Here is a 26,257-nt window from a genome sequence, read left to right on the forward strand (position 1 = left end):
GGGATATTAGGACACATGACCAAAAGCTCGGTCAAAGAGGTAGGTTTTAAAGAGTGTCTTAAAGGAGGAGAGAGAGGTAGAGAGGCGGAGGTTTAGGGAGGGAATTCCAGAGCTTAGGGCCCAGACAGCTGAAGGCACGGCCGCCAATGGTGGGGGCGAAGGAAATCGGGGATGCGCAAGAGGCCAAGATTAGAGAAACGCGGGGATCTCGGAGGGTTGTAGGACTGGAGGAGGTCACAGAGATAGGGAGGGACATCAGCGCAGTGGTGGATGTTTGCGACATTAACAGAAGGCTGCTTAACAAGTTTGTATAAGATTCCTTCTCGCTGCTATTTTAAGAGAGGCTTTAACCCATATATTTTAAACAGGCTAACACTACACTAATATGGTTGACAGAGGAATGTTATACGGTCCCGTTAAAACATTTGAAAACAAGTATCACATCATTTCTCAGCTCTACTGCAACCCAAATCAGATCGGCGTGGGGGACACTTTCAGTTTGGGATCGGCATAGGCTTTTGATCATAGATGAGGGAGTGGGTTGTCACTCTTTCCTTGAGGGGTGTTGACTTAATTTGAAAGGGACGTGATTGCCACAGTTGCCTCTGAGCTTATATCTTTATGGATGCTTTCTGGAGGACCAAATCCCAGCATCAACCAAAACAGAACAAAAAGACCATTTAACCAATCAAGCTCCTTCCACAGACCACTGCAGCGGTTCAAGAAGGCGGCTCACCTCCATCTTCTCAAGAGCAATTAGGGATGGGCAATAAATGCCGGCCTTGCCAGCGATGCCCACATCCCATGAACAAATTTTTAAAATGTGCAATCTACCCTACCATGGACTCTACCCCATCTATTTAAGCTCCTGAGGGGAAGATTCTGCATAAGTACTCCCTGATCCCGAAAGATAATCAAGCAGAGTATCTACCCATTCCCACTGCTCCGTTATTGAATGCTGACCTACCGCCCTTGCACAAACAAGATCTCATCTCCTTGCCCCAAAAGTCTCTTATTAAGAACAGCCTGCCAATTCTCACTGGCTATAACTACAGATACGGCAGCCTAGTGGTTTTCGTACTGGACTACTAACCCAGAGGTTGTGAGTTCATAATCCCACCCTATCAAGTATAAAGCTGGCAAACTGTAGGCTAGCACCAGAAAATGAACACAAAAAAAAAAACTGCCAGGTTGTTGTAAAAACCCAATTGTTCACTAGTGTCCTTCGGGGAAGGGAACCTGCCACACCGTCCCTGGCCTGGCTTACACTGTGTGATTGACTCTGAATGCCCAGAGGACATCCAGGGATAGGCAGTAAATCCTGCCTTGTCAGTGTTGCCCATATTCAAAGAACAAATTATGGAAGCACAGCCACCTTCTTGAGCTACTGGAGATGGGATGGCACCTGTAGATCTAGGCCCCAGCGTGAATAAATGCCCACAGGAGAAAATTGAGGGGGGGGGGGGGTGGAGAATAAGGTCCTATTAATATCCCAGGAGAGATTTTATGATAACAAACTGCAGTCTTTACTACCGCAGTAGCGTCCTGATATAGAAGCTGGCAAAGGTATTCAAGGAACTTCACTAATACTCTTTATTACTACAACAACAAAAAAGCCCAGGGAGATCTGTTTGGACACAATCCTGCCTACAATTTGCCTTTCTCTGCCAACCAGAAATGTATCCTTGGTGCCTTCAGCATACGGTGATAGGTAAAACCTGTGCCTGTGTAATTGATATGAAGCCGTCTGTTCTGTTCCACCTATTTCAATAAAGATAAACCATTACTGTCGTCATAGATCAGTAGAGGGCCCGTTCAGAGGCCCATTTCGCAAGCCTTTGTCCTTGAACAGATAGGCTTTAATTGAGGAAAATCCTGATGGGATTGGCAATATTGGGACGATCACAATATTGTGATATCTGCCTGCAGGGAACACGTAAAACACAATCAGCTATGGAAACAGATTAGGGGCATTTTGATAAGGCTCCAATTTAAGCCGTAATCCATTGATTTATCATACAGCTTTACTGATGGATGAGTAATCATCATCTGCTGCCAGTCCATGTGGATCAGTGCACTTATTTTTATACTCTGATTAAAGCCGCATTCTTCTGCAATTATTCAGCTGAAATCAACTGGTGTTCGCCAAGCTAAACTGCTCCTCCGAAAAAAAAAATAGATTTAACAATATTTGCTTTTTAACTATCTGTAAATGGGAAGTTTGCTGAATTGAATGTCGTGTCGTTCGGTTTTTATTTTGCTGTTGTCACATGTCAGGCTGTTAATCACGGTACCGCACTGGATCAAAATCAACTATTTCTTTTTTTTTTTCTCACACAGGTTATGCACACACTGCTGTGACCTCTGTGCTCGACGACAGTAAGAGCTACGTGTTTGGTTTTTTTTTGAAATGCTGATATTTAGATTCCCCCACCTTTGCTTCAGAATTGGTTTCTGCTTTCTTATTTGTTGCAATCGGAATGATTCTTTGAAAAAATAAATAAGGCAGACATTTGAAACCTAGTCGCAGTCCTGGGAACCCCCACAGGCCCTTACGTGTTCCCTTACACAGGAAAATAGGACCACGAGGAGGCCATTCAGCCCCTCCGAGCCTGTTCTGCCTGTTGACGGGCAGCTCCAAGCAGGGCATGGAACTCGAGACATAAGTCATTCTTCCTCTGTTGGGTTTTTTTTGTTGAGTTGGGAGGGATAGGGCTGCCCACATGAGGAGAAATCATAACCTCCATCACCTTCCGAGGCCAATCCCGAGTGTCCCCGAGTAAATGCTTCTTAAATGTCCCCTCTGTGGTCAGCAAATTCTCACCTCTGCAATTTGCTGACCTCCTCCACTGATCTTCGCAGAAGGTTTTGGGGAATGCGGATGCTTCGCTGTTACAACGTTCCGTGTCACTGAAATGTCATTAAAGGGTGCCAAAGTTCCTATTGTGCAGAGAATGCAGCCGAAAATAGCACAAGGCAAATGGGCTCCTCACAACTGCTCCCCTGGCTAAAGAGTGAACTTCCAGCTGGGAGAGGAATAAATCAAGTGCTTCTGCAAACAATGCTTCTTCTTAATTATTATTTTTTTTTACTTTTTTTAAATTTCCTGGTCAATTTTTCCTCCCACCTCCCCCGAGTAGAATATTGTCTGGAGTTTAGAAGAATGAGAGGTGATCTTGTTGAAACGTACAATATACTTAGAGGGCTTGACAGGGTAGATGCTGAGAGGCTGTTTCCCCTGGCTGGAGAGTCTAGAACTAGGGGACATAGTCTCAGGATAAGGGGTCGGACATTTGGGACCGAGATGAGGAGAAATGTCTTCACTCAGAGGGTTTTGAATCTTTGGAATTCTCTACCCCAGAGGGTTGTGGATGCTCAGTCACTGAGTATATTCAAATGTAAGGAATCTTACAACACCAGGTTATAGTTCAACTGTTTTATTTGAAAATCACAAGCTTTCGGAGGCTTTCTCCTTCGTCAGGTGAGTGTCACACACTCACCTGACGAAGGAGAAAGCCTCCGAAAGCTTGTGATTTTCAAATAAAACAGTTGGACTATAACCTGGTGTTATAAGATTCCTTACATTTGTCAACCCCAGTCCATCACCGGCATCTCCACATCACGAGTATATTCAAGACTGAGATCGATAGATTTTTGGACTCTAAGGGAATCGAGGGATACGGGAAAAGGGCGGGAAAGTGGAGTTGGGGACGAAGATCAGCCGTGATCTTATTGAATGGCGGAGCAGTCTCGAGAGGCCAGATGGAACTACTCCTGCTCTTATTTCTTATGTTCTTAAGAAGGACTCCTTTCTGTGGTACGATTCCATAGGTGGCTGGGAATTTGGTTAAGTGACCAAACCTTGTGTCGCGGGCTAAAGCGCCCGTGACTCATATCTTGAGTTTTGCCAGTGAATGTTGGCAGAACATTTGATGGTGACGGGAGCTGGGGAGTGTTTTGAGCGCTAGACACTCTTTATCTTTCAACCCGTCTAGTTTCTGCAGCTGCATTATTTACGCCTCTCATCATTTTGAAGGCCTGGATATCTAGGGTTGGCCAACCCTACAGGACTGTCCTGGAGTCTCCAGAAATTAAAGAATAATTTCCAGGACACTACGGCAAGCAACCCTGGAGAAAAATCATTGGGGCTATCAAAAAAACTCTTGTGTTCTCTTTATTTTCTTTGAACAGTTTTGCTTCTTAGTTATAAAAATATTGGAGATGGGGGAAAAAAGGTGGTGTTTGTCTGGGCCAGGGCGGTTGGAGGCGGGAGGTCATGTGATGAAACCTCCAGGAACATGTCCAACCAAAGTTGGCAACCTTATGGATTTCTGCTCTCTAAATTCTTTTTCTCCAATGGAAACAACAACAACTTGCTTTTACGTAGTGTCTTTAAAGTAGTAAAACGTCCCAAGACGCTTCACAGGAGCGTTATCAAACAAAACTGGACACCGAGCCAAATAAGGAGATATTAGGACAGCTGACCAAAAGCTTGGTCAAAGAGATCGGTTTTAAGGAGCGTCTTAAATGAGGAGAGAGAGGTAGAGAGGCGGAGAGGTTTCGGGAGGAAATTCCAGAGCTTAGGGCCTAGGCAGCTAAAGGCACAGCCGCCAACGGTGGAGCGATTAAAATCGGGGATGCGCAAGAGGCAAGAATTGGAGGAGCGCAGAGATCTCGGAGGGTTGTAGGGCTGGAGGGCAGCTTCGCTTGTATGAGCCTCTCCTGGTAATTTTTGAGATCAAGTATCAACATCATTCTTGTCACTTTCCTCTGAACTTTCAATGTCCTTTTAAATGTACGGGATCCAAAATTAAGCAATCAGAAATAATCTAAGGCAACTAAAAAAAGCCATACTACTCCGTTGGAGGGACAAGCTCAGTGGGTCAATGGCCTTTGCATCTGCTATGATTTCTTGTACTCTCATATTAGGAACAAGCATATGCAGCTTACTTCAAAGATAACACGGGGGGGTAGAGAGAGCCATCATAAATGCATATGTCATTTATCGCTGCTTAGTTACCCTGCAGTTACTGCAAGAAAATCCTTTGTAAATATGAAATTTAATTTCAGTCAAGCGTCCTGTTTATTTTAGCAATATAAACATTTGAATGAGGTAACCCGTATAACCCATATGTTGTGTGTCCATTAGGAACAGGAGGGAGGGGGTAATCAGAATGTGGTAAATTATTCTTTGCGTATTTAAGGCAGAAATTGTTTGGAGGCAATTCTTCTGGCCTCCAAATTTGGCTTTACCTGTTTATAAAATCAGATACTTGCAACACCTCAGTCACTTGATTTTTTTTGTGTTTGGGGGGGGTGGGGGGCGAGGGTGGGATTTGGAAGACTTTTGTGCTCATCACAATCGGGGATTCCAGAGTTGGCAATGGAGCATTTTCCCCCCCTCCACCTGCCTTTTTTGCACCTAGTGGGTAATTTTACGAGACCCCCCCTCACTGGCAGTGGGATCTCACATGCAGTTAGTGGGGATTGTGGGTGCGATGCCTTCGATGTTCTGTGCACATGTGATGGAAGAACACGAGCATTATGACTGGGATTTTGAAATCCAGTTACAACAATAACTTGCATTTATATAGAACATAAGAAATAGGAGCAGGAGTAGGCCAATCGGCCTCTCGAGCCTGCTCCGCCATTCAATAAGATCATGGCTGGTCTGATCCTAACCTCAAATCTCAATCTTATCATAGTAAAAAATCCCAAGGCGCTTCACAGGAGCAATTATCAAACAAAATTTGACACCAAGACAAGTATGGAGATATTAGGACAGGTGACCAAAAGCTCGGTCAAAGAGGTAGGTTTTAAGGAGTGTCGTAAAGGAAGAGACAGAGGTAGAGAGACGGAGAGGTTTAGGGAGGGAATTCCAGAGCTCCAGGCCTGGGCTGAAGGCACGGCCGCCAATGGTGGGGGCGAAGGAAAGCGAGGATGCACAGGTGGCCAGAATTTGAGGAACGCAGAGTTCTCGGAGGGTTGTAGGGCCGGAGGAGGTTACAGAGATAGGGAGGGGCGAGGTCACGGAGGGATTTGTATTACAAGGATGAGAATTTTAAATCCCCATTTGCCTTGCGTGAGGCCCTGCCAATGGTGCAGGAACTTGCGACATTTACTCCATGAAACCAGCAAAAATCACTTCCAGGTCAGGTTATCGTTAGATAAAAAGTAAAGTACTCCTACAGTGTATCTTAACTAATTGAAAACTGGATTAGAGAGGCACAAAACAGAAAGTGCTGGGGTAGGTAGGTACAGAGTTGGAAGCAACTGTCTTGGACTGAAAGTTCAGGTTGAGGCTACAACACTAGTTTGAGAGGACAGAGGGAACTGAGGGCATGTTTTTTCAGATGGTAGTATTTACAGCACTTTTGAAATGAGCGGGGGTAGTACGAGACAATGAGTTGTAGACAATCTTGGGAGGAGGGGGTCCAGCAAGCGGATGTTGGGTAGCTAGGAGCAGGGCCAGAAGAGGTTGGAGGGGAGAGATAATGGTATCCATGGAAGAAACGAGGCTGATGAGGTCAGCAGGAAGGACAAGGGAGAAGCTGCGGATTGAAGGGTGAGGAGATAGCACTGGCTGTCCACGAGCTCTTCACATTTATCAACGGTGAAATTGGAGGTTGCAGGGCTCGCGAGTCTGAAGACTTGTTTGGTGGTGAAGAAAAAGAGTTTGAGGCCCTTCTTGCCTTCCAGATTAGGAAAATGTGACTATGTATAGGGAACGATATTATTGCTTGAAGTGGTCATGCCAGATCTGACAGTAGTCGGTTCAGTCAATCACCATGTGTGCTCTCGTCTGCGGCTAATAGACTTGAATCTACACAGCTGACTAGGCAGAATAGTGGGCGGTGGGGGGAGGGGGGGGATCCTGGTAGGGACATGGTCATCAAAGGAGGAGGCCAGGCAGTTGTGGAGAACGTTGACATAGGGTGTGGGAGAGGAATTTGGGAACTGGAGAGGGTGCTCGTGAGAGAGTTGGGCCAATTTTTCCAGGATATAAGAAGAGGGTGAAAGGGAGATTTTTAAAAATTCTCTTTCTTTTATTTCTTTTTTGTGGCGAGACCTAGCTGGAGAGCCGTGGTCATGTCAAGAGCAAGACATCACCAGGGCTGCAAAGGTTGGGAACAGAAGCTGAGGCAAATAAGGAACTAGCGATTAGGTGACACCAAGCTTACGTTTTGCACACCTGTCGGTTGTAGTCGGAAGGAAAGACTGAGGGAGGTAAGAAATCCCACAGTTTTAAGGTTCTTGAGAAAGAATGAATTAAGAGTAGGACACTGCAATGAATCGTACATAGAATCTAACAGAAACAGGCCATTCGGCCCAACTGGTCTATGCTGGTGTTTATGCTCCACACGAGCACTGTCTTGATTCCAATACAGTGAGGAAGTGTGTAGATCACTGTTGGAGCAAGGGAGGAAAGTTCAGAGGTGAAATGACCATAGTAGTATTGAAAAGAGAGAGAGACAAAAAAGGGCTGCAATGGAGAGAACATAAGAACATAAGAAATAGGAGCAAGAGTAGGCCATTCGGCCCCTCGAGCCTGCTCTGCCAGTCAATAAGATCATGGCTGATCTTCAACCTCAACTCCACTTACCAGCCCGATACCCATATCCCTTGATTCGCCTAGAGTCCAAAAATCTATCTATCTTAGCCTTGAACATATTCAATGACACTGCATCCAAGAGAGAGAGAGACAGGAGTAATTACCCATCAATTTGTATCCTGTCCGGTATTGTAAAATAGATTTTTTATTAGGTTAGGGTATCAAGGGATATCGATCAAAAGTGGGTAAATGGAGTTGAGGTACAGATCAGCCATGATCTAACTGAATGGCAGAGCAGGCTCGAGGGGCTGAATGGCCTCCTCCTGTTTCTAATTTTCCCTAGGGATGTTAGAAGAACCCTACCCAGACATTGAGCAGTATTGTGATCTCAGACTTACTTGGATTATTAACGAAATCGTCATATGCTTCATTCCAAGGCCAAGTGTAATTCCCTGTTTCGTTCAGTTTGGTCTTGTTGAACATTCGCCAATCTCGCACACATTTCTGACGTAGGTTCCCCATGAAAAGCTGAAGACCAATGAGTGCAAAGACACTTAAGCAGAACACAGTCAGAATCATGACATCTGCTAGCTTCTTCACGGATTGTATCAATGCACCTACGATGGTTTTTAAGCCTGCAAGGAAATATTCGAGCATTTAGTTCAGGAGAGACAGAATGTAGTCAATGCCATGTTATCAGGACGTTAGCTAAAGGTGAAATGATTGACGATGCAGTATTCCTTTCCTTTATTGTCTGATCATTCAAATTTTGGTATTTCAGAAAGATAGACTGCAACCCCCATTTTTTTTACATAGAATGAAAAGCACAGAAACAGGCCATTCAGCCCAACAGGTCCATGCCAGTGTTTAATGCTCCACACGAGTATCCTCCCACCTTAATTCATCTCACCCTATCAATATAGCCTTCCATTCCTTTCTCCCTCATGTACTTATCTAGCATCCCCTTAAATGCATCTACGCTATCCGCCTCAGCCACTCCATGTGGTAGCGAGTTCCACATTCTCACCACTCTCTGAGTAAAGCTGGGATAGTTTGCAACACTCCAGGTAATCTGAAAGTTGAGACCGACCAAAAAGGAGCAAGATGAATTAGAAAACTTTGTTTTCTTATAGATTCACTAACTGAGAATCTATTATTTTTTTTAAAAAAGGAAGGAGAAATACAAACTAAGGGGAAGATTTCTTCTGTGTGCCAAGTATAGCAAAAGGCAAACACATTTGGAAAGAGCGGATTTACAATTTAACATCACATAGCTCACAGTGGAAATCATTGCCCTACTAGGAGAGAGATGGTGCCAGAACACTAAAAGAATAAGAGATGCCGAGAACAGCAAAATCAGAACAGAACGGACCTAAAGAGAAGTAGGAAGGGGAGAGGTAAGAGGGCCTGGTGAGTACGCTGTGGCCCCTGACCATTGTAAAGGGGAGGGAAATAGGGGGGAGGAAGAGGTGTGACTGGGACAGGCTTGATGGGCCAGATGGTCTTTTCCTGCCTGTCAATTTTGTACGTTTGTATGACTGCAAACACTCTGAAGTGCTGCGCTGGACCCATAAATATAGAATTACTTCGAATTTACAGCTCAGAAAGAGGCCATTCGGCCCATCGTGCCCGTGCCAGCTCTTTGAAAGAGCTATCCAATTAGTCTCACTCCCCCCCTGCTCTTTCTCCATAGCCCTGCAAATTTTTCCTTTTCAAGTATTTATCCAATTCCCTTTTGAAAGTTATTATTGAATCTGCTTCCACCGCCTTTTCAGGCAGTGCATTCCAGATCATCACAACATAAGGATACTGCATCTTTATCATTACATAACTACTGATCTCTTCAAAATGTAGGCGATGACGAGACATGCATTCCTGAGCTACAACACCCGGACATTATTGTGGAATTCAATTTAGAGTTTAACACATGTCTATTTTGATCCTCTGGACGTATGTCAGTATCATTAACCTATTTTCGGATTTATCTGGCTGCACATTCTACTTTTTCACTTACTCCATCCAGATTCCTGATAAAAAAAACTATCCACAAAAAAAAGAGCGCAGTTGCTGAGGAGAAAGACTTGCACTGTTGCATTAGACACCGTGGGGTAAATTTTCGTCTTCACTGCCTGGGCGGGAGATGCAGTGGAGTGGATCGCCCGCCCATTGTAGAACCCGCCTGGTTTTCATACCATTGGAATGGGGCAGTGAAGACAAGAATTTACCCTGTGTGTTAACACTCCAACACCAAACTATGTGATGGCGTAATGGGCAGCATCTTGCATTTGTGTAGCGCTTTTATACATGGGAAAATATCCGAGGCACTTGGCAGAGGAAGAAAGGAATGGAGGCTGAGCCATTTGGGAGAGTTGAGAGGTGACTGAAAGCTTGGTCAAACAGATTGGCTGTGAGAAAGTTTTTTTTTTGAAGAAGGATAGTTGGCATGAGGCAGCTGAAGACTCTGCTGCAAAGGTGGACATGATGTGGAGATGCCGGTGATGGACTGGGGTTGACAAATGTAAAGAATCTTACAACACCAGGTTATAGTCCAACAATTTTATTTGAAAATCACAAGCTTTCGGAGGCTTTCTCCTTCGTCAGGTGACGAAGGAGAAAGCCTCCGAAAGCTTGTGATTTTCAAATAAAATTGTTGGACTATAACCTGGTGTTGTAAGATTCTTTGCAAAGGTGGAGTGGAGGGAAGGTAGGGATATAAAGAAGGACCAGAGTCAGAGGACCAGAGGGCCTGGAAGGAAAGACAAGGCTGCAGGAGATTGTTGAGATAGGGGTGGGTGAGGCCAAGATCATAGCAGAATAGGTGAAGTGATAAAGCAGCACGATGGTGGCAATGTGAAGAACTGGTCTATCTTTAAGCTGTAGAGACAGTCGTTGACCGTAATACTCAGTGAGCGTATTGCACAAAGCTCCATCATACCTTCAACTGTGGTCATCAAACACCAAAGAGTTTAGTGGCTTAATCCTTTGAAGGCAGAAGTAGCATAGTCTCGCAGTTAAATCTAAAATTAGCAAGCTTACAGTATTTTACAGTTTCCGTCAAATATAAGTGAGAAGAAAGAGTGAATTAGTTTGGATGGAGGTTGCACAGAATGATAGGGTTGGACACGGTCTCCATGACTCCTGAACTGAAGTAAGATGTTAAGACCAGGACAAGTAGACTGCTCGTTTCCATTTATAGCAAATTGTTCAATTCAGGGCAGAAGCCCAATTTACTTATAGTCCTAGTATCCCACGTATTGGTATATAAAAATTGAAAACATCGAGTAACGAGCAAGAGTTAGTTTCGTACTTGTGCAGTTACCACATGAAATGCTGCATGTGAAGATGATTAAAGTTCCTGTACCTGCAGTACAGGCCACAATATTACTTGACCTTTAAACTTTATAACAGACGGCAGTTTGAAATCAAAACCAATTCAAGAAATCAGCCAAAGTAACATCCTTTCAATGAAATGTGATATATCGGGTCAGCTGTGCTTTTCCTGGATTTAACATGATTTGTTTTCAGTTTATCGGGCCATAAGGACAATGAGTGGTTGCAACTGCAGAGGTTCAAAGAAGGTTCTGTGCTGTGCAAAGAATTAAAGGATTCAGCCTGCAGCCACCATCTGTTAACCTTTGCAGGGCTGCACTCCTTAACAAGAGCATCGCTCCAACATTGAAATGTATAGAATTCTTCTTTTTACTCACAGTAGCCTATGTACTAAGAAAGGTTCTGTGGTCCTATAAATTGCTGCGATTTAGAATATTTAGCCTCTGGTGAAATGGGTCCTTTCATTAATTATTCATTTTCTCTCCAGTCCTTCATTTTTGTTCTGGCCTGTATCTTATCCCCGTGATTACGAAGCACTGTACTGGTTTATTTAAGTTACATAGAATTTACAGCACAGAAACAGGCCATTCGGCCCAACTGGTCTGTGCCAGTGTTTATGCTCTACACGAGCCTCCTCCCTCCCTACTTCATCTCACCCTAACAGGATATCTTTCTATTCCTTTCTCCCTCATGTACTTATCTAGTTTCTCCTTAACTGCATTGTTCCCCTTAAACTTATATTTTGCAGGTGATTCATCCGTGGCTTCAGACATGCACGAACCATAGTGCTCCACCCGCTACATTTAAAAGTTCCCTGATGATAACATTTTCCTACTGTGAATTAGGCATGTTTGAGGCACTTACATGGTGTACTGGTACACTGGATAACCTGTCCATCAGAACCTCATTTTCTTAACCTGGATGAAAATAACGCCATCGAGTGTGGCAGAAGCTTTACACGGGATGTACCAGTGCTCAGTGACGTCATACATCTATAAATATGTAGCAGGAAAAAGGTGGAATGCCAACCCCAGGAGATGTAAAGCATAGAACAAGAAAATGCAATTCAGCATAGCAAACCATTACCATGTGCAACTTGTCCCATCATGGTCTCTGCCCAACTTTCTCAATCTCAGGAGGAGGCAACCGATAAGAGGTGAACTTTCAGGAAAATGAAGCTGTGTGGAATTTCTCCCTGTCCTTCAAATTAAACTCCGGAATATGAATCCAACCTTACAGGCCAGTCTTACAAGTCTGACCACTGGCGTTCTACGGGTGATACATCCATGGCCCAACCATTGGGTTCCACACACTACACTTCAAAAATACTTCATGGGCTGTAAAGCAGTTTGGGACGTCCTGAGACTGTGAAAGGCGCTATCTAAATGCAAGCCCTCTCCTTTTCCTTTACCTATCTAGTACTCTGTGAGGGACAGAAGATTCCTTATTTCTACTCTCACATTTCCCCTAGCTCTGGAATCAGAGTCCAAGTTAAGTAACCTGCTTCCATCCCACCATCCCTGCCTGCCTTCATCTATAAGAGTTGGATCCTGTCAACCTTATTTTCCTCAATAAATGTTATTTTTCTGTGAAGCTTCTCACGACTTCGAGCCTCAAGACCCAGAATCATCCTAGTTGCTTTTCTCTGAATTCTCCAGTACATCCTTGATCTTTTGAAGGTAGGGTGCTTAAAATAACTCATAATATTCTTATACAAATAAAATGATTGTGCATAGGGCACAGGTAATTTAAATATAGAATCCTATTTAAATGGTAAATAATGATCAGGGAAGCATGTGGCAGAAGCAATATAATGGGTAATTTTAATTTTCATATAGACTGGGAATTGCACTATAGCTCAAGTAGTAACGGCAATGCATTTCTACAATGTATTTGGGACAGTTTTCTGGAACAATTTATTTTAGAACCAACAAGGGGACAGGCTATACTAGATTTAGTGATGAGTAACGAGCCAGAACTAATTAGCAATCTGATGGTAAGGGCACATCTCGCAAATAGTGACCATAATATGATTGAATTTGATATTAGGTTTGAGAGGAAGAAAGGAGAGTCACAAACCAAGGTTTTAAATTTAAGTAAGACAAACTTCAAAGGGGTGAGAAATAAATTGACCACAGTAAACTAGGCTGAACTGTTAATGAGTAAATCTACAGACAAACAATGGGAAGTATTTAAAGAAGTTTTTGGTACAATACAAAACCATTACCGACCCCTAAAAGGCAAAGGCTCCATTTGTGTAGTTAAGCAACCGTGATCAACAAATGAGGTGAGAGACAGTATTAAGCTAAAAAAAAGGATTACACAAATGCAAGGAAAAGTGGAAATCCAGTGGACTGCGGGAGATATAAAAAGCAACAAAGGGATACAAAGAAAGTTATAAGAGGTGTTAAAAGGGGAATATGAAGAAAACTTGGAAGGAATATCAAAGCTAAAAGCAAAATTTGTTATAAATAGAAAAACAGTGAAAATGGGGAATGTGGGCCCATTAAAGACGGATGCAGGCGAGACTATAATGGATAATAAGAAAATGGCAGATGTGTTAAATGCGTACTCTGTATCTGTTTTCACAGTGGAGGAAGAGGAAAAAATATCAGCAGTACAGTGAACCTAAAATGAGTCAAAGGAAGGGACTTAATAGATTAATAAAAGTTAAAAAAAAGTAATGGAGAAAATAATTGGACTGAAGATAGACAAATCTCTAGGACCTGATGGTTTCCAAAGAAATAGGTGAGAAAATTGCTGATGCATTAGTCATAATTTCCCAAACCTCTCTAGATTCAGGAATTGTGCCTTTAAATTGCAAAAATGGAAATATCACTCCGTTATTTAAGAAGGGAGGGAAAGAGAAGCCACAGACCTGTCAGTTTATTATCAATTGTGGGGATGTTACTGGAATCTATCATCAAAGACAGACTGACTGAGCACTTGGTCAGGTATCAGTCGATCAAAGAGAGTTTTGAGGAGGTCAGTAGCATGGTGGATAGGGGAGTGTCCATGGATGTTGTCTATATGAGCTTCCAAAAGGCATCTGATAAGATTCTGCACAAGAGATTATTAGCAAAAATGAGAGTGCATGGAATTGGATGTAACCTTGAGATATGAAGTAGTCACTGGTTGGAAGGTAGGAGACAGAGGGTAGGGATAAATGGTTTGTTCTCTGATTGGCGGGATGTGACAAGTAGTATTCCCCAGGAATCGGTACTGGGGCCTTAGATTTTCATAATATATATTATTGACTCGGATGAAGTAATAGAGAATTGTATATCCAAGTATGCAGGTGACACTCAGTTAGGAGGCACAGTACGTTGTGTGGATGGGAGGAGGAAGTTACAAAAGGACATAGGCAGACTACGTGAGTGGGCAAAACTATGGCAGATGATGTTTAATGTGGGGAAGTGTGAAGCCATAGACTGAGAAAGACAAATCGGAATATTTTCTTAACGGTGAGAGACTAGGAGCTGTGGAGGAGCAAAGGGATTTAGGTGTCCACATACACAAATCACTAAAAGCTAGTGCACAGGTACAAAAAGTAATCAAAGAGGCTAATGGAATGTTGTCCTTCATCTCAAGGGGTTTGGAATTCAAAAGTGAGGAAGTGATGCTTCAGTTGTACAGAACCTTGGACAGACCCCATCTGGAGTGCTCCACTCAGTTGAGGGGTGATCCAATCAAGGTATTTAAAATGATTAAGGAATTCGATAGGATAGATACAGAGAAACTATTTCCTCTGGTGGGGAAATCCAGAACAAGGGAGCATAATCTTAAAATTAGAGCTAGGCTATTTAGGAGTGAAATCAGGAAGCACTTTTTCACACAAAAGGTAGTGGAAATCTGAAACCAGTTCCTCAAAAAGCTGTGGATGCTGGGGGTCAATTGAAATTTTCAAGACCGAGATCGATAGGTTTTTGTTAGGTAAAGGTATCAAGGGATATGGAACAAAGGCGGGTAAATGGAGTTGAGATTCAGATCAGCCATGATCTAATTGAATGGTGAAACGGACTCAAGGGGTTGAATGGCCCACTCCTGTTCCTATGTAATGATCATGTGGCTTTTACATCGATGAATGGTGGTGATGGATGGTCCTGAAGATGGAAGAGACACGTCTTCCGAGAGTTCAATCGGTGTTGCAATCTTTCTGTTATTCTACCAGGTAAGGGTTAGCCAGTTCGAACACTGGCAGTACTCCATAGCAACGCATTTTATGCCTCTGTTACAGTGTTAAGAGGTAAATTAGTGCGAGCTGCAGATTTAGAAACTGCTCCTGTTGCAATAGGTGTCTCGTAAAAGACAACAATCATGATGCCATTAGACCTCACATCACCCCTACATAATCACTCAGTGCAAAATGGAGGATGAGCTACCATTAATTTAATGACTGGATAGACCTGAGTGTTTATAAATGAAATCAATGAACACAAATTATTGATATATTCCAACAAGTCTGCATGTCAGCCTTGATTGTACGGTCCAGTCTTGATATGTGGCTTGGGCTTACAAACCTTTTGATCCAGAGCCAAAAGTGTTTCTGACTGAGCTACACAGCACTGCTGTGATTAGGAGCTGTTGGGTATACCCATCTTTTGGACATGGTTTTCAAATCAAAAGATACGAGTTTCAGAAACAATGCGTCACAAGTTAACAATTAGTATTCAGCCTGCACTGCACTCTAATTGTGACTTTCATTACTCTCTGTGTCCATTTGATCCAGTCTCTCCAGCTGCTATTACATTGAATGGCAGCTTATCACCCTCAGTGAGAGTGACTGACAGCAACTGCATCATGTGGCTCCTTCTTCTAACGCAGTGTGTGATAACATAATTGCACAAACTTGCGTGAGCCACCATGGCAACTGTAAACTTCCAAAAAAAATCAAGAATACCTTTCTTCTCAATAAAAGCTTCTGAACAGTTTGTTGTTCTCATCTAGCTAGATTGGTTTTGGAGAGTCATCTTTAAGAGATGCTAGCAAGGCAGGCAGCCAACATTTGTTTCAAGTATTTGGATAAAGGTTTTTTTTAATTAAATTCATTCTTAACTTTGGAATCGGGTTCTATTTCACAAAAAAGCCTACCTAGTTAAGATTTCCCTACAGTAAGAGATTGTGAAGGGAGAAGGTTATTGTAACACCATGGGGTAGATCTGGACTTTGTGCAATAGTGTAAAATGGGTGAAAGTGAGTCGACAGCCCGTTTTACATCTCTCCTGATTTTACTGAGATGTAAAACGGGCTGCCGATTCACTATCATCCGTTGTACACTATCGCACAAAGTCAAGATCTACCCCATGGTGCGGGAGTGTGAGAGGAACTGGGTAATTACTGCTGAATCTATACACGAGAGGTATTGTATGTTTGTGCGTGTATGAACGAGAGACAGAGAAAGAGAGCCAACACCCTAAATTGGGGCCATGGGATAACAGCATATGAATGCTGAACCCGGTCATCTGAAGTTCATCTCTCTGCTATTTTGGGGGACTTGGGATGGGGTGGGGGTAAACCCATTTATTTTAAATAAGTTAACACCGCTGCTAAAGTATCAGAGAGGAATTTCAAACAAATACTTTGTACGTCAGTATCATTTCAGTGTCCAGGACAGTGCAGTTAAGCTGAAGTATATGTGTGGACATGTATGTGTGAGGTTCAGTGTGCAAGTAGAAAGAGGCAATGAAAAAGAGCGTGCAAGAGATGCTAAATAATTACAAGTGTATTTATTCATACGTGAACTGGTGAGACTGCATATGAGAGCACGAGTTTGTATATGTGTGAGAGACTAGGGGGTGAAGTTCCTTTTGAATGAACAATAGGGAGAGTGCATGTTTTTCTGCATCATTGATGACCCACTAACCGATTAATGGGACCAAGCAGCATTGCAACGTGAGACCGCCCCGATTTTTGTCTACAGGTTAGTAATTCCAGACAAAAACAGACATTTTTCATTAAAAAAACAATTTCACCCTCAAATGAGTCTACGTATGTGTTGGGAGATACTGGTGAGGGCACTTGTGCATGTGTGAGAGCAAGAGACTAGGCAACTACCACTCAGTCTATATATGTCTGAATGGGCATGACCACATGGTACCTGGTATAGGTGGGCAAGATTATTTCTGTAATCATTTTTTTCTCATTACAAAATTAGCTAAGAAGTGGAGATAAGGTTTGGACTTTAAGTGCAAACTGATTCACGAGACTGGAATACTTTTTAAGGGAAACCAATAGAGCCACGTGCCCTGCCCAAACAGATGACTAATTGAAATTAACGGCCTCAACATAAATGAGATGAAAGTCCTATCCAGGCTAAAAGCGCCTTAAAACAATCAAATCACCAGGGATAGTTGGCATTTAGCGCAGAGCGTTGAAAGAGACTAGGGAGGAGATTTTCCAAAAGGAAAATCAGGAGAGGTGTAAAACGGGCAGCCGATCTGATATCACCTTTTTTACACTATCGCCAAAAGTTAAAATTACTTCCAAGGAGTGATCAACACTTGATGAAAACCCTGGCTGCATTTAAGAAACGATGAGATGGAGGGACAGTCAGATGCTTCTGTCTGGATGAACTACTATGGGCCAAATGATCTTCCTCATCCATAACTGTCTTGTGACAAGAGAGTTGAATGGCAACTTAGATACTCAGCATTTTATGACCACGGCTGGCAGTACAAAAGGCCCTCGTGCTTGCAGTTACACTTAAAAACATAGGAATTTACAGGACTGCCACAGATCATTGCACGTCCACCTGGCCAGTCTCACTTAGATAGACCAGTGTCTTCCCTTGCTGATGCCCTGGCCACTCTTTAGGTGTGGTGATATAATTGGGGACAATTGAAAGTACTTATTGTAGGTAAGAGTATCCTGTTGAAAGAATTAACTCCATGATTATTATCTCTGGTGTGGAGAGTGTGAAACAGAAAGGTCCTGTCTGGCACTACGTCAGCAGCATATCTGAAAAGAAACTCAATGTGAAATCTACTTTGTTGGTCTGTCTGCAAAAAAATGGGACACTGAATCAAACTAACAGTTGCTGAAGTTACGGCTCACCCCTTATTGTAGGCGTCTTCATACTACGGTGCAATGAACTCTCAATAAGCGATTTGTTATATACCTGTGACGTTTCCAAGTCTGAATGGTTTTGCCGATACACAAAATGTAACAATCGTCTTAAACAACATAGGCTGCAAATGACCGTTGGTGTTGGAAGCAAATGCTGAAAGTGTTTGCCTGACATTTGTCTGTCGGGTGTTTTAGCGGAAACATCGCCCATTTGAAACAAACAGGTTAAGCGCCTGTGTTAAAACAGCAGACAAGGGCGCGTCATACAAAAGCATTAAGTGCTCACCTGCTAGGCCAACAGTATCTTGCATGTTTCCAATATTTCACTGTTAAACAAAATGGCACTCAGAGCTGTGCATGTAGCACCCTCGGCCTCTTTCAGCTGGTGGTGCTTAAAGGTGGTGACGTTCATTTAATTTGAATCAAGAAATCACCAAAACAAAAAGTTTCCTTGCTGGTGTCCGTTTTGGATGACCACTAATGCAGGTTAGCATGCAAACACAACAGACTGCACTAATTTGCCATGCAGGTCAGATATATTAAACACTAAGGCTTAAACCTTTTCCATTGTATTGAAAGACCATCAATGTTCTACATCTGAAAAACATTTAAATAACCCGGTTCTGGGATGTAACAACTGCAAAAGCATGTTTGGTTTTCTTGAAGGGGTAGAGAACTGCCTTTTTGTTTTTGTCCTAATCAAAGCTCAGTGCTGGAAAATGCAATATATTTTCCCAATTTTTGCAACATCAACTGCTCCGTTGGTCAGGTGCAGGATAAAGCCCCTTCTGCAACGTACCCAATATTGAGGGATGAATTCCCTTTGTGCGCTGTGAAAACTAGGCCCATATTCCATCACTCTGCACTGCAGTGTGCTGGAATGCTCCTAAGAATGGCCCTAAGATCCTGATCAGATCTGCAGTCTTCAACAAAAACTTAACACTACAGCGAAAGATACCACAAGTACTGAAATTTTCAGTGCCAAGGAATTAAAATGCAAATCCTCAAAAAAAAATCTCCAGCTGGGTGCTTGAAGTGTCCAATCCGCTTGCTCGTGTAATGCTGGCCTTGGTAGCATGCTCAGTCCTGCCGAACTTTGTGACGTCGACTGTAAATACTGATTATCTCATTATTTTACTAATTGGGCCAGGATTGGTCAAAGGAATGTATTGTGTAAATGACAAAACTCCTGTTTTTTAGTCAAGAAATCTTGGACTAACAACCTATAGTTATCACCCATAAAAAGTGTTACATTTGCCACTTCAAAAAAATTCACGAAATCCGTTACTTAATACGTTTAAATTTAAACTATTAGTCCAATGAGAAGTTTAATTTCCCTACAATCATGCAATTCCAGCACACAGTTTTTATGCTATGTTAATTTAGTTATGTCGGTTCAGTGCAAGCCTTAGTGTTTAACCTGACTCTCACCTGGAACGACTGAGATAGTTTTCAGTGCTCGAAGTACTCTGAACGTTCGTAATGCTGAGACATTGCCCAGTTCCACAAATTCAGTCACATATCTGTAACAGGGGAGAGGCACACACAGGCAATGATGGAACACCATCAACAGTGGCAGCAGTAGCAGCAGGGAGGAGAGAGGAGAGTCAGGAAGAGCCACGGACACCACTGATACCTTACAGCTAACCCTGCAGCGATCCTTACCTGGGATAACTGAAATAGTTTTCAATGCTCTCAATACTCTGAATGTTCGAAGAGCTGAAACATTGCCTAGGTTTACAAATTCTGTTATATACCTGTAGAATCAAACCACAGTTATTTGGAATGGCATCACAATGCATGTCAGTTTGTTTTTACCTCTTTCCTATGCTAGTTACTTGAGGATTGGGGGTAGACTAAGATGACACCTTGGGAGGGTTAGGAATTGATTCAGATGTTTGGGCGATGATCATGAATTTCTTTTGACACTTATGAAATGATTGTAAGGAGGATTGCTCTCTACATTTTCCTATTAAAGGTACTGCATTAGGGTTAGGGTCATATTCTCTTTTTTCCTAATGGAAAGGATAAAAGCTAATACTCAGTATATATGCCTCTCATGAATGAACTGGAGTCAAGATGATGAAGATGATTCCACGATATCAGGAATTTAAGTAATGAGGAAAGATTAAAGAAGTTGGGCTTGTTCTCTTTAGACTGGACAGCCTGGCTCAGTAATGGAATTTGGATGTGTAGAGCCATCTCTGGAGCTAAGATTGTTCTCCAGATAATCCAATAGGCCAATACCCTAATTGGTAGGATGCTCCTAGTTGGACAACCAGTGGTCTGCTGCACGATTTTAGCTGGTTAAATTACAGCACATACTTGAGGGTCCTTTAACCCTTGGCTCTACCAGCCTGCGCCTAAACTCTCTTTTTGTGGGTAAGTGTCCCCATGGGGAGAGAATGTGCACTCCACAACATTGAGCAAACAGAAATTATCCAGGTGTAGGTTTGTCCACTAGTTTAAAGGCTGCCAAACTTGGTGATGGGCTTCTGGGCATGGCTGACCACAAAATACACTATGGAAAAGGAGAGACTTCAAGGTGGCCTCGTTTCAGAATCATGCACAGGGCTTGGTAAAGCAGATAAATTGTTCACTGGGTCAAAGGGTTTAAATACAAGGGGACAGATGTTACAAATCAGGAAGTTAGGAGTAAGAAGGGAAATCTGACCAAGTGGGTAATAGGGTATCAGGGCAAGTCAGTTCTTTAAACAGTATAAATGGATCCAAGACGCAATTAGATACATATCTGGAAAGAATAGGAGTTGGGTGAATATGTTGAGAAAGTGAGTAGAAGGGGTTGATCTCTCAAAATGGACTGGCTTAATGGACTTTTAATGACCCGTTACGTTCCTAAAAATCCTTATCTTCTAAAACTCTGACAATTGTTAACAGTAACTATATTTCTAGTAAGGCTCTATGCAAGCTAAAATATCACCAATCATCATGGTCAATACCTGTTAAAAAGTGAGATGTTTGCTAAAACCTGCTTGTAGCCTGGCAGAAACTTTTAAGGACAAAGGACCATTGTGTATTCTGCTGTGTTTAATCTATTGACACCCTAGTCATATTGACATCTAATAAACGTCACACATGAATGGGGAAATATAATAATGGGGTGCCTCAGCACAGAAAGGCACAGTGAATATAATAGGAAACCCAATCAACTTTGGGCGGCATGTCACGTCCAACCTTATCTTCAAATAGTAAGTCAAACTACATATATCCGAATCCTTGGAATCCATGCAGGCTGTTGGGAGAGTTTCTGGATGTAGCAGAATATTCAGTTTGAAACAATAACCAAAACAATAAGTAACCCTGTTGATTACCCCCTATTATAAATCTACTACTCACCCCGTAGGAGATGATGCTGTTTTACATTTCAAGTACTTGCTCCTTCATGTCTGCTTTTCCCCCCTTTTTAGTTTGAAATCGATATTGCATTTAAACTGCTAGCTCCATGCATGGTGCTGCCCAAAGGCTGCCTGAGACAGATCTATTGATGGGCAATGAGCAGTGAGGTCTTTCTGATGGACCATGTTCATGATCTGGTATAGACAGTGACTAAATCCAATTTCTCCAGAACTGTCAGGAACATTTTATTATGTTCCAAGGCATGGATAACTCCTAATCACAGGTACCGGAAAAGCTTACTATTAATATCTCAAATTGCAAAGCACCTCTATCCTGTACTGACAAGATTAAATTCCACTTATTATTATTAGTTTTTTTTCTCCAATTTTCTCCCTTCTTTGTGCCACTATATGGGTCCTATTGCTACTGGCAAAGGCTCTGGCACCTTATCCAAGTGTGACCCTTGAAGGTATCAGCAGGCTATTCGACATTCAATTGTTACACACCTACTGGGATCAGTTAACCCAGTTAACAAGACCAAGAATTGAATCTGGGACCTTCCTGGTCTGTGTAGCTCACTACCACATCAGATGCTACATTTCGGTGATGAACCATTGGGTGATCTTCTACATATTGCTCAAATTTGTAGGACAGATGTGCTTCGCCTCCTCCTGCCCCTTGCATTATGTCATCAGAGTATGTACTGAACATCAGAATGTTATCCCAAGCAACATTCAGGTTGCTTCTTAGAGGAAGGTTGGATTTTGAATTAAACAGGAAGAACAGACATTAAGGGGTAAGTACTCCCTATACTGGACTTTCTGTCCACAAATCAATGACCCCTGGTTCAATTTCCCTTGTCCTTACTATAAGATACCATCCAATTTATATATTTGAACCTTGAGTAGAAGCTCTAGGGGCTGTGTCTGTCATCCATTAGGTCTACTTGTCAAATTTCCCCAACCCAAAATTAATTTCAAGTGCCCGAGAAACTCCTTTCTGGTGAAAAATGTGTGATAGGATTAGTTTTATGATGGGGCACAGATTTAAGGTGAGAGGGGAGAGATACAAAAGGGTCCAGAGGGGCAATTTTTTCACTCAAAGGGTGGTGAGTGTCTGGAACGAGCTGCCAGAGGCAGTAGTAGAGGCGGGTACAATTTTGTCTTTTAAAAAGCATTTGGACAGTTACATGGGTAAGATGGGTATAGAGGGATATGGGCCAAGTGCAGGCAATTGGGACTAGCTTAGTGGTATAAACTGGGCGACATGGACATGTTGGGCCGAAGGGCCTGTTTCCATGTTGTAACTTCTATGATTCTATGATTCTATGTGGCTCATTGGCTGATTTGAGTGACCGATAAGAATCATCGAACCAAAGAACAGTAGCGGTGAACCTCATCTGGTATAACTGAGATTACCTGATTTGTCCGTGCCTGCTGATCAGATTGTGCTTTTCCCCATTCTGATCAGCAGGCACGGACAAATCAGGTAATCTCAGTTATACCACATGAGGCTCATCTACTCTGCTGGGCTCAATAGAAATGCACCTCCGTCTGAAGGCAGATAGCACCAGTGTGGCACTGTCCGTTCTTACTTCCGGTTCACAGAGAGACAACTGCGTTGCTCCAAAATGCAGTTCTGTTCTGCGGACGGATGTCCACTCTCAAGTATTTTGAGAATGTCCTGACTCGTTTTACTAATGCACACAACTGACAGGAGGGAAGAATTTCAATTCCTCTCTTGGAACTAAATACAAATCAAAGTCTCGAAAGGGGGGGCGGGGGGGAGGAACAATATTCTGTCTCTTTTTTCCACCCAACCACCACAAATCATTTCAAAATTCAAATAGCTCCAATGGACAAATCATAAATGGTCTGCATTTTTCTCCTTTCTGCGACAGGGTTCGATTACAGAGTCTCCATGCATGGAACACGACCCTTACATTATAATGACTCTGTCCCAACCTGAGCTTGATTTCAAACAGTGACAAACTTTTAACTTTCCATTGGATTTTCAGAAAAGAAGCATCCCAAAACAATTTAAAACGACCGACAGAGAAATGCTTATTTTCAGAAGAGGTGCATGGCAAATTCAAAAATCAGACATGCAGAGAGACATAGAAGAGAAAACAGTGTCAGAGTGGACAGAAAGCACTATCGTTAAACACAGGATATTTCCAAACTAAGATCTAGAGATTCCACTCAAAAGAGTGCAAGCAGAAGGAGAAAGAAAAAAGTACATAGCTGGTGTTATCTCTTGACATAAAACCATATTTTACTTACGCCAATAATATAACACTGAAATCCAACCAATTCCATGGATCTCGAAGGAAGGTGAATCTATCAATGCAGAATCCTCTTGCCAATATTTTTATCATTGATTCAAAAGTGTAAATGCCAGTGAAAGTGTACCTGGTAAAGTGTTTGAAAATGAACAGCATTAGCGGTTGATGAAGGGATCGAGGTGCGTTTGGCTCTTCCACAATGTGAGCCACATCGTATGGCACCTCAGGATAGAAAATGGAAAACAGGGAAGTGGAGAAGCAGGTGTGATCATCAGCCTTACAATGATTGCAAGCTTCGATACATTTTCTCGATGAATTGGTGGTCATCAAGACAGGAATGGACCAAATTTCCCAAGTCATTTTAAACCAAAAAGCATATCTTCTGACAGGTCAATGAGAGGAATGAGAATATGAAGCATTCGGTATTACCCTAGCTGGTATCTGCGTGATTGTACACCATACCTCTCAACTATCTATAATGAGGCTCACATTCCAATCGTTCCCTATGTCATCACTGTTGTTTTCTTCGACTTTAGTTCAGAAAATGGTACACTCAGTGTTACTAAGAAAGAACCTTCAATCTGGCTGCTTAATTAATATACCATATCATGTCAAAAACCACACATGCAGACAAGAACATCAGAATTTTGAAGAACAGGGAGAGGCCATTATGCCCAATAAGCCCCTCCCTTCTTGATAGATCAATCCCCCCTCCCTGGATTGTCACCATACACCTCAACCCCGACTCTCTCCAGAAATGCATCCGACTTCTTTTTTTAAATTTCCTGCTGAATTACACCATAACTCTATTAGCCTTTGGGTGTAAAAAGTGCCACCAGACTTTTCTCCTTAATCTTAACTTGTATATCTGCAGTGCTGAATGCCTTTGACCAATTAGATCACTCCAAACCACATCAAATTAAAACAATTCCATCGCATAACTCTGTTCCTACCCAGGATCCCCTCCTACCCTGGACCCCTCCTACCCTGGACCCCTCCTACCCAGGACCCCTCCTACCCAGGAACCCCTCCTACCCTGGAACCCCTCCTACCCAGGAACCCCTCCTACCCAGGACCCCTCCTACCCTGGACCCCTCCTACCCTGGACCCCTCCTACCCAGGACCCCTCCTACCCAGGAACCCCTCCTACCCTGGACCCCTCCTACCCAGGAACCCCTCCTACCCTGGACCCCTCCTACCCTGGACCCCTCCTACCCAGGACCCCTCCTACCCTGGACCCCTCCTACCCTGGACCCCTCCTACCCAGGACCCCTCCTACCCTGGACCCCTCCTACCCTGGACCCCTCCTACCCTGGACCCCTCCTACCCTGGACCCCTCCTACCCAGGATCCCCTCCTACCCTGGACCCCTCCTACCCTGGACCCCTCCTACCCTGGACCCCTCCTACCCAGGATCCCCTCCTACCCTGGACCCCTCTTACCCAGGAACCCCTCCTACCCTGGACCCCTCCTACCCTGGACCCCTCCTACCCTGGACCCCTCCTACCCTGGACCCCTCTTACCCAGGAACCCCTCCTACCTTGGACCCCTCCTACCCAGGAACCCTCCTACCCTGAACCCCTCCTACCCAGGAACCCCTCCTACCCAGGACCCCTCCTACCCAGGAACCCCTCCTACCCAGGACCCCTCCTACCCAGGAACCCCTCCTACCCTGGAACCCCTCCTACCCAGGAACCCCTCCTACCCTGGAACCCCTCCTACCCAGGAACCCTCCTACCCTGGATCCCCTCCTACCCTGGACCCCTCCTACCCTGGACCCCTCCTACCCTGGACCCCTCCTACCCTGGACCCCTCCTACCCAGGACCCCTCCTACCCAGGAACCCCTCCTACCCTGGAACCCCTCCTACCCAGGAACCCCTCCTACCCTGGAACCCCTCCTACCCAGGAACCCCTCCTACCCTGGATCCCCTCCTACCCTGGACCCCTCCTACCCTGGACCCCTCCTACCCTGGACCCCTCCTACCCAGGAACCCCTCCTACCCTGGACCCCTCCTACCCTGAACCCCTCCTACCCTGGAACCCCTCCTACCCAGGAACCCCTCCTACCCAGGACCCCTCCTACCCAGGAACCCCTCCTACCCTGGAACCCCTCCTACCCTGGAACCCCTCCTACCCTGGAACCCCTCCTACCCTGGACCCCTCCTACCCAGGACCCCTCCTACCCTGGACCCCTCCTACCCTGGACCCCTCCTACCCAGGACCCCTCCTACCCTGGACCCCTCCTACCCTGGACCCCTCCTACCCAGGAACCCCTCCTACCCAGGAACCCCTCCTACCCAGGAACCCCCCTCCCCACCAAACAGCTCTGGGACCTGCAGCAGTGAAGTGCTTGGGATAAAAGACTGAGCATGTTTAGGGCTTGAGCAGTGCTTAAGCGGTCCTGAGGCTGAAGTAGGCCCAAGGCTAGAATCAGGGGCGAGTTGGCTCATTGCTGGTGCCTAGGTGGGCCCATGTTTTGAGCTGAGGATGTGAACCCCATGTTCAAGTCAGGATCTGAGCCAATGACTCAAAAGCAATGTCATGGGCTATCAATGAGTATAAATCAGCTGACTATCTGTCATTCCTGTGTCCTTCAAAACATTTTTTGTTGATTAAGCACTCCAAATCATTTCTGTAATATTAAAAATGCTTTTCAAATAACTTCAGTT

The 26,257-nt window shown here is 43.7% G+C and overlaps 1 protein-coding gene across 1 annotated transcript in view; it reads right to left on the reverse strand.

Moving 5' to 3' along the window:
* scn5lab (sodium channel, voltage gated, type V-like, alpha b) overlaps positions 1-26,257 on the reverse strand; it is a 321,528-nt gene that overhangs the window by 293,987 nt on the left and 1,284 nt on the right. The window contains exons 2-4 of the mRNA XM_067967964.1: positions 23,587-23,715; positions 19,613-19,704; positions 7,951-8,187 (exon numbers count right to left, since the gene is read on the reverse strand). Coding sequence (XP_067824065.1) covers positions 7,951-8,187; positions 19,613-19,704; positions 23,587-23,715 — 458 coding nt within the window. The remainder of the gene's footprint in view (positions 1-7,950; positions 8,188-19,612; positions 19,705-23,586; positions 23,716-26,257) is intronic.

This window comes from Heptranchias perlo, chromosome 2 (genome assembly GCF_035084215.1).
Source record: "Heptranchias perlo isolate sHepPer1 chromosome 2, sHepPer1.hap1, whole genome shotgun sequence".
NCBI lineage: Eukaryota > Metazoa > Chordata > Chondrichthyes > Hexanchiformes > Hexanchidae > Heptranchias > Heptranchias perlo.